Source organism: Ptychodera flava, unplaced genomic scaffold (genome assembly GCF_041260155.1).
Source record: "Ptychodera flava strain L36383 unplaced genomic scaffold, AS_Pfla_20210202 Scaffold_57__1_contigs__length_852473_pilon, whole genome shotgun sequence".
Taxonomy (NCBI): Eukaryota; Metazoa; Hemichordata; class Enteropneusta; family Ptychoderidae; genus Ptychodera; species Ptychodera flava.
Genome location: NW_027248379.1, coordinates 526,922 through 540,795, shown reverse-complemented (window position 1 = coordinate 540,795; position 13,874 = coordinate 526,922). Strand labels below are relative to the sequence as shown.

The window sequence follows — 13,874 nt, the reverse complement described above, 5'->3', positions numbered from 1 at the left end:
TACTTTATAATGACCTCAGTTGACAACAAGGTAACCAAACTCGAAGTTGCTGCCGGTAAAGTGGTGTATTTATTTATAAATGGATGTTATATTTTGCGTTTTTAACGAAAAGATTCAGAGGTAAAAATATTCATGCCAATGAAAGTGGTTTGTAGACTAATTCCACCTCTGTAGAACTGAGAGAGAGAGAGAGAGAGAGAGAGAGAGAGAGAGAGAGAGAGAGAGAGAGAGAGAGAGAGAGATGTGCACGTTGCACTCTGTGATCCTTGAATAACAAAGCAGTGATATGAGGGCAGCTGGCAAATATAGAAAATTATGTAGACTGGCGACATTAAATGTTTCACCTCAGATATATGTACACGTTGTATATTAATGAGTATATATGTTCACGGGCAAATCCCTAAATCCTGGTTGTCGTTTGCTTTCAGCCTCTGGCAATCCGTAACATGTGACTCAAGACTGGCAAGAAGAGTACAATTCATATCGATTCTTTGTAACATTTTAAACTGTTCTTTCAGTCTCTTACCAGCCATGGTTCTACGAATCATCAGTTTGCATGTAATGAATATCGCCGAGAAAACCACCATCACAATCGCACTCTCTCGCATAAACCACAAACCACATTGACCACAAATTGTACGAACAAAAAGTTGTCATTTTTTGACTTTTAATGAATAATTTCACAGTTTAATACATTCAAATAGTATCATTCTGCAAGCTGGACAACATCTGAGAGACAGAGAATAATCAGTGAATAAACTACCTATTTGTATTATTTTTATGCACATTAAAGATTTGATTGTTCGCCTTTCTGATGTTTGTAAGGCTACATCTCACTCAAACAGCTTTGATCAGCCAAGCTTATATAGTGTCACTTCATCAAGATTGAATTCTAGAGATTGGAGTTCAAACTCCTTGCATATTTTGAGAACATAATTTTACACAGATACACCGCATTTGTTGGTGCATGATGCATGTTCCAAAAGGCTGCAGATAATAGTGTACTATTAACTATTCTATTGATCACTGTGTATCACAGATATCATAATATTTATTGTCACCAAGGTGATGAAATATAGACCTGTGAATCTTACCCGATTAGTTGTCAATTTTCAAACAAAGTTATTCGCAGAAGAGGAGGAGGTTGGGAGAACCGGAACTAGGGTTGCTGACAACATTGGAAGTACCATCTCCAAGAACTTTGTTACGGCAGCTGCTGTTGCTTGAACACTGTTCGGCTCCAAGATGGACAGCGATAACACCTGAGTAGGACGTGACACGAAAGAGTAACCGTGGATGTAACAGACGAACATTACACCGCAGGGCTACTCAACCCAGCACATGCACAACGACCATCATATTTGCTTCAAGCACTAAGAAAGCTGTCGGACTTTTCAGAGTTGTGACTTAACAACATGCTTTCTTTAAAAGTTTTCTTTTGTCTTCTTACCAGAGACGTGTGGACAAGCCATGGAGATTCCGCTCTTTGTAGTGTAGCAAAACTCACAAGAGTGTGAAGCACTTTTGACGCTATCACCAGGAGCAAAGATATTGACACAGCTTCCAAAGTTAGAAAAGCTGGCACGTCTGTCACTGCTGTCGGTGGCACCAACGGTGACTGTCTGCGAGTGGAGAACAAAATGAACACAATCTAAAACCGCATAATGTCATGTTATGGTTATTAACTAAATATAAATGTTTCGCGGCACGAACATGCGGTTCTCGTTTGCATTAATTACAGTCATATTGCTACAAAAATAACTTGTCCACAAAGATTATTGTTAAATATTCTAATCTAGTTATTAAGTTTGGAATAAATGTTTAAGGTTCTAAACTTTCCGATATCAATAGCCATGCCAGTTTGCCAGTTTGCCAAATGTAGATTTTCTGAACAGTACGAAGTGAAGTCAGCACGCAAAGTCATCTAAAATGTTATAATCGTAACTTTTGTAGCACTTTCGCGGGAGAGATGTTAAGGCGTTCTGGTTCTCGTTGCCAGCAGCGACGGACATATAATTCTCGCGGTTCGATAGTATAGAGAGAAATTGATGTCTTCGTGTTACGTGAATTTGACCCGTGGCATTGATAATTAATGCGTGGGCGGGGCTACGGAGCTGTTTTGTTTTACGTATTGAGGGAATGAACAAAAGTGGTGAAGTCCTGTGTTATGCATTGTTTTCGGACACAGGTTTCCAGAGAATTTCCCTTATCTTAGGTTTTTCACCTCTGGTTTTTCCTGGACGGCATGCACAGGTGACGCGGGGATTTCATTTCATTTGCTCCTGCCATATGCTTCCGCACCCTGGTATAATGTGTACTGTATACTTTCCTCTTCTTGTCTGTAATAAAGCTGCCACCTCTGGCTGAATGGAGTGGAACGTAATTCATTTAGTAAAATGAGAGTATAGAGAAGACAACGTGTATCCGGCACTACTAGTTCTCTCTACAGCGTTATCCAAGATGATGTTAGCACCACCACCGATAGACATGGAAACAACACTTATGCTTGGGGTAGCGCCACCAGCGATAATAGCATCCAAACCTGCAGAGAATGTTTTGAGTGTTTCATACTGCCTGTGAGTGATAAAGGGACTCTAGAGAAAGAAATTTTGCTATACAAGCATTTCGAAAAGTTAGATTCGACAGCAAATGTTAGCTAAGTAATGAACTATCTAATTTTCTGAAGATTAGTCAGAAGATAAAATTCCAAGATAAATTTTTACAGTTTTTACAATACTTGTTAAGTTTACAATTTTCCCCACTTTTTGGCTTTTTCCAGGATTTTTATTATTTAATACTCCTTCCCAGATCTGATTGTCGATCCTAATTCTCCATGAGCATTTGTCGATGATGTGATAATACATAAAGAAACAAAGATTTATAATATCACGGCAATTATTAACTCAGCCATTTTGCAAATATTGCAGTGTATTTCCTAAATTTATTCGTGCAAAGTACAAAATAAAGTTTTATGAATTACTTTCAAATGGTACATAAATTGCTTGCAGGTTCCTTGAGAGATTCGGCCCATATATGGCATGATCTATACCTACCTCAAGTGATGTCTGATGTTGAACCTGATCCTTGGCAATTCAAAACTGACGCTGTAGAGGGATGAAGATGGTGCAATACCAACGGAACTACCGGACGATGAACCATCACAGTGAGTGCCATGACCATGGCAATCGTCTCCCTTTTAATCCAATAAACATGAAAACATGTAAGGCAGTTGTAGGAGTATATTTGTTGTGCGTCAAAACCATTCCTGTTTTTCGTACACTTTCGTTCGTTCTTTTCAATAATTTGTTTCGCCATGGAGACTCATGTCACAATTAAAACCTTTTGACCTAAAAGGACCACATTTAGATCATGGTACAGCGTGTTCAAATGTTAAAGCAAAATCTTGCAATAAAAGGTCTTAAAATTATTGCAGTCATAACATGCTGAGTTTTGAAATAAAAGTATTCACAAACATTATTGGCCACCTGCACAATTATTTTTGCGTGCAAATAAAAAATATCTATTTGGAACGCGAAAACAAAACTTATACTCATTGTCATCCCGACTACCTCGCCCAAACATCAAATCATTCGATTCGTCCCTACCAGTAACCATTAACACGATTGGAATTAATTTGGGACAATGGATTTTCATATATTTCGTAAATTTATCAAAAGTGTTAGGTGCAGTATAGCTGTTTGTTGCAATATTACAAATTACTCAGGAAAACAAGTGTGTAATTTAAAAAGAAATGCAGATGAGCTTACATTTGCAGATTAAAACAACCTTACTTCACCATCCAATTTTTGACGATGATATTTTGGTACAGAACGTGAAATATTTCTCTGAATTTTTGACATTGTCTGGCTGCAAATATAGTTGAGATCGTGCACAGTTAATCAGATAAACATGGGAACAAGCTGTCTTTGAAAGGATGCGCATTGCCATTTGATTTGAACAAATTGTACACAGTTAAAACATAGCAGAGGGTTCAAATGGGCTGAGTGAGGAGAAGACATCTCAGTATCGTGTCAAAATTGATTCAAATTTTGCTATGGAAATCTTACCGTATAGGTCCATGTGGCATCAACGTATCATGAAGTCGATTTCTTCGAAGCTACGAACCTGAGTCAAAATTTAAAAAGTGGTCATGAAGAATGCAGTTGGCATTATCACAAATCCTGCATTTTCTGTCTTGATGGGCAAATGATGTTCAAACTCCAGATTGGCAAAATTGTAGGGCTCGAAAGTTTTGTTTAAATCTCATGAGAACCCGTCAAAGTTGGAAGCCATTCCAGCTAAAATTTCAACCAAAATCCTGCATAACGTCGATTTAAAAATGCAGAGTTCAAACGTGTTTAAAAAATAGTACATGTCCAGCAACAGAAAGTTGAAAACCAGTGTAGTTTTAATGCTTCAACAAATATAATTTTGTGAGCTAAATCATGGATGTTACTTCACTAGTGTTTCAATAATCTAGTATTGGCTTTTCCTTGTTCACCACTGTTGTGTGTCGTAAATCCCTCAAAATGCCTATAGTACAAATAAAATTATTTCAATTTGTTTGGTAGAGGCTGGTTGTTGTTTTGGTAAACCGTGTATGACAGGAAAAGGCAGGGGAAAAGGAAAAATACTCTTCTTAAAATGTGACTGGTGAGAATATACTATTTGTGTGTTGCTTATTTTATAGTCTTGAAGAGTTTCACCCGGCGATTTTTGTTAAAATAGTATGTTATCGTCCAAACGCATCGGTGAGCTGAGAGAAGAAATCCTGACATTCATATTGGCTCGATAACCAAAGCTACATGCACAGGCTCCATCCGATGAAAAATTTTAATAGCATGTCACACACTTTACCGAGGCAGCCTTAATAGACAGGTAACTCGCGGATGTCCGTGTTGTAAAGAGTGATTGGCCAATGGTGTGGCATCCTAGACTGCTTACATTATTTGACGCTGCCGTAATGGTGATTGCACATTGAGTTGAACATAGGATAAGCTACAGTTCAACGCAACTTGAGGAGATTCAGCAACTAATAATTTTCTGATTTTCACTTTGTTTTCAACGCTAGAAAGTGCACCGCCTCTACTGTGTGTCACTACAAAACGTTCCATGTGTAAATATAATGGACACATCTCTGTTACTGTGTTTTGTTCTCAGTGACCGTGCAACTACGTGTTTGCCCTGCCCTATACCGACAATATTATCCACACTGGCATGCGATTTCTTTTCCTGATAATTCGTGACTGCTTGTTTCTTATTAACGACCTTGATCTGTGTTCATCGCAACTCCCAAAGGTGATCAATACAGTTCTAATACTTACAATGGTCAAGTCAAGGTATGGATGGCCAAAGCGTTGATTTGTTTGTAGACTTACAGAAGTAAAACAGCAGCATGTTCTTGCAGAGCCCTGGCAATCCTCTTGCCGTTAACACCATCCTATAGACCGAGCAACCGGAAAGAAACGTGCAATATAGAAGAAAGTTGTCAAGTACGTACGCCGTATACAATGTATTAATTAATCTTTGACGAAAATTTTTGTCGAAGGCTTGCCGTAGGAAATAAGATTTTGCTCTTACGATGTATCGAATGACGAGTTCATTCAAACAATACTTTTTTTCAAAAAATCAACATAGTAGGTGTAATATCTGCTTCTTTATATACTTTATGTAGACATTGCGGTCTATCGTGGTCTACCGCAATGTCGAATTGCGGTCTATCGTGGTCTACTGCAATGTCCAATTGCGGTCTATCATGGTCTACCGCAATGTCGAATTGCGGTCTATCGTTGTCTATCGCAATGTGGAATTCTATCGTGTCTACCGCAATGTGGAATTGCGGTCTATCATGGTCTACCGCAATGTGGAATTGCGGTCTATCGTGGTCTACTGCAATGTCCAATTGTGGTCTATCATGGTCTACCGCAATGTCCAATTGCAGTCTATTGTGGTCTACCGCAATGTCCAATTGCAGTCTATTGTGGTCTACCACAATGTGGAATTGCGGTCTATCGTGGTCTATTGCAATGTGAAATTGCGGTCTATCGTGGTCTATCGCAATGTGGAATTCTATCGTGGTCTACCGCAATGTCGAATTGCGGTCTATCGTGGTCTACCGCAATGTGGAATTGTGGTCTATCATGGTCTACTGCAATGTCCAATTGTGGTCTATCATGGTCTACCGCAATGTCCAATTGCGGTCCATTGTGGTCTACAGCAATGTCCAATTGCAGTCTATTGTGGTCTACTACAATGTGGAATTGCGGTCTATTGTGGTCTATTGCAATATGGAATTGCGGTCTATGGTGGTCTACTGCAATGTCCAATTGCGCTCTATCGTGGTCTACTGCAATGTGGAATTGCGGTCTATTGTGGTCTACCGCAATGTCCAATTGCGGTCTATCGTGGTCTACCGCAATGTGGAATTGCGGTCTATGGTGGTCTACTGCAATGTCCAATTGCGGTCTATCGTGGTCGACCGCAATGTCCAATTGCGGTCCATCGGAGTCTACCGCAATGTCCAATTGCGGTCTATCGTGGTCTACCGCAATGTGGAATTGCGGTCTATCATGGTCTACTGCAATGTCCAATTGCGGTCTATCGTGGTCGACCGCAATGTCCAATTGCGGTCTATCGGAGTCTACCGCAATGTCCAATTGCGGTCTATCGTGGTCTACCGCAATGTCGAATTCTTCTGATTCTTCTTCATTAGTAATGTCCAAAATATGTCGTTATTACAGCACATATTGTAGTCTAGGTCCGTATATCTTGAATTATTGAAAATCACAATGCCATATTAACAAACCTAAAAAAGCATGCAAAGTACGAAATTTCTGTTGACATAACAAATACATCTGTTTCATGAAACCGCTGGTATACTATACGTAAAATAATTACCTTCAGTTGGATGAGGTATTTGTTTCCGATGGCATCACCTTCATGACTCTTGTAAGGAACCTGGAGCACTGCTGCTGCAGTAAAGATAAGCACAGCAAAGGCAAAGCAACGCATTTTCGTTCTGCAAGAGAAAGCAAAATAGTTCTCGCCCGTCAATGACACGAGACGCTGTTGCGGATTGCCCATGCTTAGTTTTGGAATCGGATCACCAGACTGTAGCTTCGAACTCGTCTTCGTTTTGGTCCGTCAGTGAGGATTATGCACTCTGCAAAGCAATACAAAGGAAACGTGAATTCACGCGGAGCACACACTCATGTCAGCTTAACTGGATCGTTGACAAGTACAGTCCGAAAAGTTGTGATGGCTACGGATGTACCCTTTCGAAGGATAGGGTCGGCATTTATCTTTGGTGGATTCCATCAATCAACCCGTCCGGTAGCTCAATCTGCACGCACGCGCAGTGAAATATGTCTTGCGTCTGAAGATAACCAGAGCGTGATCACGACAAAGGGTGCCCAGCCGTTTTGCACTCAGACTGTTCCCATCGTCACGTGCTGAGTTTGGCTCAGGTCAGCTTACAGAACTCACTTTAATCTACGTTCTGAAAAGTGCCGTTAGCCACTTAAACGTGTTCGAAACTAGGGTCTCGGTGGGCTTGCGAACACTTGTTTTCATTTCAGCAGGAAGTTTTATTCTTTTGCTCGGGGGTCGACTTCGTAAAAGCCCAGCAGAACCACAAAACCCCAAGGAACGTCACAATGTAAGTCACTTGATATCGACGTAGGCCTTCTTTCCTGACGTCATACAATTCCATATCCAATTATATTTTTTCTTCCGTTAAATAAAGGCGGAGCCATTTAATCAAAATTTACGGCATATTTGTTAATTGGGAGGCTGATGCAATCCACAAATATCCTTGTGAACAGTGACATGTTTCGAAGATTTGTTGACGTGTCCCGTGCATACACAGAAAAGTTGTCAACATGATGAATTTCGTCTGGACTTAATGTAACAACGTGCTAAATTGCAAAACATTTGGATATGGTACTGATAAGCCGAAAATACTGTCTATCGTAAGATGTTCACTAAATAATCCGTAAAGAAGGAAGGTTGACGCCTCTGTTTAGAAAACTTATTTGGTGTGAGGTGTAGGAATGGATCACTATGAGTTCAAGAACGACTCCAATTAAATGAACTACACAATTGAGTTGCAACAACATACGTAATATTACCAAGCTCCTCGATTTTACGCCATTTTGTCAGAAAAAGTACGTGAGCGTATTTTACCTTAGTATCGCTTACCCAGACTGCTCTGCGGGGCTATCTTTCGGCGGGCGGCCGCAGAGCAGTCTGGGTAACCGAAATTAACTTTACCTCTGTAAATACATGAGGCCGAACATAGTTAAAAGTTTGATAATAACTATTCCTTAATTTGTACAGATTATACGGTACGTTAATGTTGAAAAAAATTACATGTGTTTCAATGTACAAATGTCTGTGAGCTTCTTCGAAAGGTCAAGCGCCCTGTAGCATCTTTCTCGTAAGGTTGCTCGTAAAAAGAAGCAAATAAGCATAAAATCTTTCTTCTGGTTTCCAGATCGTTCATTGCGTATACAGACGTTTCTTTCTTCGTTTGGCAGTCATAATCAGGGATCAGTAAACAGATTAAATGACAAATTTGAAATTCCACCGAGAAATTCTGTGAAATCCAGTGTAGAGGACCTGCAATCGTCCCCTTTTCCAACCCTCGTGATGTTTTCTTGGCGCTCGATAATTTATTTTAATTTACTGACAAAATACCCATCCCTATCGTTAACATATTGAACATTTACCATATTACGCGAGAGTTTACGTGATTTTGCGTGGCTATGGTGTTTAACCGACATCAGCTCGCGACGCACGGACTCAACCTTAACCTGCATATTAGAGTCGGCTTGAGAATTTGACAAAAATAAATTCATGCAGTTCAACTTTACAGACACAACACCTTCACATAAAAGTAGACTTGTTTAAAATAGCAGGCGACTGACATCCTTACTTATACTCGGTGGTTCGTTACACGTAGTATACATGTAAATCATGGATTTAAAAAATAAATAAATAAATAAATAAATAAATAAATAAATAAATAAATAATAAAAAACTGAAGCCGGCTCAATGGAGCTATTTCTTGCGCAATGTATTGAACTTTTATCAGAGAAATCGCACCACGTAATCTGATTAGAAATAGGTTGATCGGTGCCACTAAAAGCTGCAAAATATTACATAATTATACAAATTTACCGAGTTTTGTATTTAAAAAAATATTTATAGTTTCCTTATAGATTACAACGTATAGTGGATCAACATTTTACGGCTGACGTGCAGCGTGTTTGCAAGGTTATATCTGATTGGTCGATTGTCATTATTCACAGCAACTTAGGGAGTTTATTTGTATTATTCAATTGTAATGGTAAGATTCTACCAACCAATTGGATAACAGCTTCCAAATTGCTGCAAGTCGCCCCACATTTTAGGCGAAATTCCAAAATCAAATTTCTTGTACACAAATGCACATGTAACCATCCTCATGTAATCAGGTACATTAATATCAATAATCAAGCATACATAATAACACAGATTTAGCTAGTTTTGTACTTAAAAAAATTATTCATAGTTTCCTCATAGACTGCGCAATTTCACATATGCACTTGTAAACAACCCATGCTAATCAAGTACATTTATGTCAGTCATTAAACGTCTACAGATAAACAGATGTTGCTGGTTTTATATTGGAAAATACATGTTCATAGTTTTCTCATAGACTACCATGTATAGTGAATCAACATTATCAATGAAATCTAAAAATTACATTTTTGTACGCGCATGCACATTTTATCTGCAGTTCAAGCAAAATACATTGACATGAATTACCATACACATATGATTTGATATTTTTCAGACAAAAGCATTCTATCGGCCACGTTTTGCCTTCCTTTTGGGAGGGGGGACTTCAAAAGTATAGCTGGTCAGAAGGGGGGACTTTAACACGTTGCGGGTTTGTTTGTTAGGGGAGTAACAGGGAAGGGTAACTTATTTTCATGCACGGATAAGGGGGAGGGTCACTAATTTTTGTGCAAGAACTTTTGGAAGGTCACCATTTTTGATGCCGCGGTGTTTCGAAAAGCACTCCCCTGTTATTTCTGTCCAGTCCCTAAGTCAATATGTACGGGTTCGTATGGAAAAATTCATGACGTGACATGAACATACGCACGCGAGCAGATTTCGTTCGATATTTTATTGAAATGAAATTGATACAATGTTAGCTGTCGTCGCTAGCAACCAGAAAAAAGCGCTGTCCGACTTGGGCGCTGTACCACAGTCACCTGTGGTCTATTCCGCTCTGCGTCTATGCGCCTAGTAGACCCATGTATATATGCCTCTTCTTCTATGTACACTGGTCTGTGGGGCGCATAGACGCAGAGTGGAATAGACCACAGATGTTGGCTGTACTGAACGCTTCAAAACCCGTTTTGCCCAGGGTGTGTTCAGATTAACAAAAACAGATAGGTCAGGTCACACATATTTTTTTAAAAGATAAATTTATTTCAACAAATTCGCAATAACACATCTCTACATACCTGTGAATGCGTTAAAATTACAATGCAACTTGTCGGAGGGGGGGTGGGGGGGAAGAAAGGAAAAAAATGGGTCACAGATATTTTTTTTGAAAATGATAAATTTATTTCAGCATAGTCACAAATAAAACAATCTACATAACTGTGAATGCATTAAAATTACAATGCGTCTTGTCTGAAAAAACAAATAATTAGCTGTTTGATTACAAAGATCATCATATGAATGCATTCAGGATGCATTCTTCTTCTTCAAGTCTTACAAGGCTTGAAAACTTTGTGAAAAAATCCTCAGTTTTGTTCATCATCTTAAAAGTGAAATACAATGTATTCATCCATGAGGAGAGATAAAATGTCAATTGCATGACATAGGATTGAAGGGAAAAAATAATCCCATCAAGAGTAACCGAATTTCGAATATTCCAAACTGTATATATTACAAAGGAAGTAATACAGTAAATAATGTCAGATGTTGCATTATTATCATTTTCGATTCCTGCAATTGCTAATCTTTTGATATTGATATTATTATCAAAGTTGTGTTTTCTGACAAAGAAAGAAATACATTTCTGCCAGATTTCTTTAACATATTTACACTCAAATAAGATGTGTTCAAGTGTTTATTCTTGGCCACAAATATGGCATTTCCCATCACTTAAATTAAGTTTTGGCCAAGTTTCCTGTCACAGATATTATCGAAGAGGGAGTGTAGTAGGGCGCCCTCGAGAGTCATAAAATTTACGATACTTTCGTTTTACATTGAACTTTCACGACGCGCCGGAGCAATCACTGATTTTTTGTTCCGCTTTACACCAAATGTGACAAAATTACTTATTTCAGATTCAAAAAGGAAATTAATTAGTCTTATATTATAAACGACGTTTATGAGAAGTTGAGATCAATGTTGCCGCAAATTGATTTGTGACGCAAATCTAGAAACAACATAGACTCCAAATGTCAGAGTAGTCACTATTTTGATTTTTCTCGGATTGGCAATATTTTAAAGTTACCTAGTATCTGTTCGGATTGCTGATTGTTGATTTCAATGATTTACCTGAACTAGTTACCATCGTATCATCTTTTTTATCGATTCAGTGGTAAAATTTTCTTTGTCGCTAGTAACACGGGCGTACAAACATTTTCATCTCATCGTAAATAAAACACTCTGTTTAATGCAATGCCTATACGCGTTACAGCAATGTCATCATCGAAGTCAAATTTGGAGGGAAGAGAAAGCTATCTTGTTCTAAGTCTTTAAATTTGCTTATTTGTTATGAGGCGACAGAATGTGTCGAGCTATACTTTACAAAGTCAAACTTTCAAGTGGTTTTAATAAGGTTGCACCGAGAACATGACTATCACGGACGTACTGCAAGCAAGGTTCTGTAACTGGCGGGAATGTCGATGGAGTTTTAAAGTGGTCAATATAAGACAGGATTGTTAGGTGTTGAAGAATTCGAAGGACAGTGACAAGTTTTCAATTCACAGGAAACATGGTGAGTGAAACGCTTGTAATTTCCGAATCCAGAACCGAAGTCATTCGGAACACTTCGGGCGTAAACAAGACATACCAAGATGGCGACCTCCATGTGTGTCCACGCCGCATCGATATTCTCGCCGATCACCAGTTTTTATTGGTGGTTGCAGTTGAAGACCAACACTTAGTTTCATACGGAACTTGTAGCAGACTCGTTAGAAGTGTTCCGTTAAAGGTTAGTACAATGCGTGTACTTTTATCGACACAATGCAGCGTATACTCTGCACAGTGGTGCAGTTAGACTCTCCACAGTCGCTGTGCCTTGTTTTGTGGGCGCTGCGATGGGCCTGCATTCGAAGGCTGTGCAGCTGTGAGCAAGCCCTGCCAGACACAGCGACTGTCAGTTCTTGCAAGTTATGATATTCATAAGGGTAGTGACGTCAAAAGAAACACCTATCTAACTGGGCAGAGAGAATATATACTAGTAGCTGGTAGACCTATATACTCGTTATACCACACTTGATTTACCTTGATTTACCTTGATTGCCATGATTCATAAATCATGGCCAGACAGGGAAGGAAGCCTCTTGGCTTATATAATCCCTCAATGTCCATGGTAACTGTCAAGTCTTATTTTGAAGTCCAGTACTGTTTCAGCTTCAATAATATATGCTGGTAATTTGTTCCATGCAGAGACAATCCGCTGAGTGAAAAAGTATTTCCTGCAGTCCAGTCTAACTCTTGATTTGGCAAGTTTAAGTGTGTGTCCTCTTGTCCTGTGATGCTGACTAAATGTGAATAAATTGTATGGTGAAACTCTGTCAATTCCTTTGATAATCCTGAAAACTTGAATCAGGTCTCCTCTCATTCTTCTTTCCTCCAAAGTTGTCAATTTCAATTCTTTCAGCCTTTCTTCATAGCTAAGATGGCAAAGTTCCGGTATTAATTTGTTGCTCGTCTCTGTACCTTTTCAACTAATGTGATATCCTTAATATAATGTGGGTTCCAAAACTGTACTGCATATATTCAATGTGGGGTCTAACCAGTGACTTGTATAACCGTATAATATTGAATTTGTTTTGTACTTTATATTCCTTTTGATAAAGCCAAGAGCTCTTTTCGCCTTCTTTACTGCTTCTGCACAATGTTTACTTGTCTTCATGGAATTATGGATTAGTACACCCAAGTCTTTTTCTTCCTCAACTGGAGTAAGAGCTATGTTGTTCATGGTATAATTATATTGCGGATTGGTTGATCCCACATGCATGACCTTGCACTTATCCACATTGAAAGACATCTGCCAGTCCTTTGACCAAACTTCAAGGTTATTAAGATCCTCCTGGAATTTATCCCGGTCCTCCATTGATTTCACAATTCTGCCAAGTTTAGTGTCATCTGCAAACTTAAGAATATGAGACTTCACTACATCATCGATGTCATTTATATAAATCAAAAATAAGACTGGTCCAAGCACAGATCCCTGTGGGACACCACTAGTGACGGATGACCATTTGATGATGAACCAATTAATACTGTTCTCTGTAATCTACCGTTCAACCACTTTTGTATCCATGTCTTTACTTTACCAACAATGCCATGTGCTTCAAGTTTGGCTATCAGCCTGGTATGCGGAACTTTATCAAATGCCTTGCTAAAGTCCAAGTAGGCAATATCGATTGGATCCCCTTCGTCCATGGATTTGGTAACATAATCGAAAAACACAAGTAGATTTGTAACACATGATAATCCTTTCCTAAAGCCATGCTGACTATCCTTTATTAACTGATGTATCTCCAAATGATCTACGATGGCATTTCTAACAAGGGTTTCCAGTAGTTTGCACAGAATCGAGGTTAAGCTAACTGGCCTGTAGTTTCCAGTTTTAC

At 38.9% G+C, this 13,874-nt stretch overlaps 1 protein-coding gene across 1 annotated transcript; it reads right to left on the bottom strand.

Annotated features, from left to right (window-relative positions):
- Nucleotides 1-1,122: 1,122 nt before the first annotated feature.
- LOC139128511 (aqualysin-1-like) lies at nucleotides 1,123-13,351 on the bottom strand. Its single transcript, XM_070694277.1, has 6 exons — nucleotides 13,141-13,351; nucleotides 6,898-6,971; nucleotides 3,054-3,193; nucleotides 2,448-2,574; nucleotides 1,508-1,622; nucleotides 1,123-1,262 (listed from the first exon to the last, which is right to left on the bottom strand). The coding sequence occupies exons 1-6, from the start codon at nucleotides 13,349-13,351 to the stop codon at nucleotides 1,123-1,125; spliced, it is 807 nt and encodes a 268-aa protein (XP_070550378.1).
- Nucleotides 13,352-13,874: the final 523 nt, after the last annotated feature.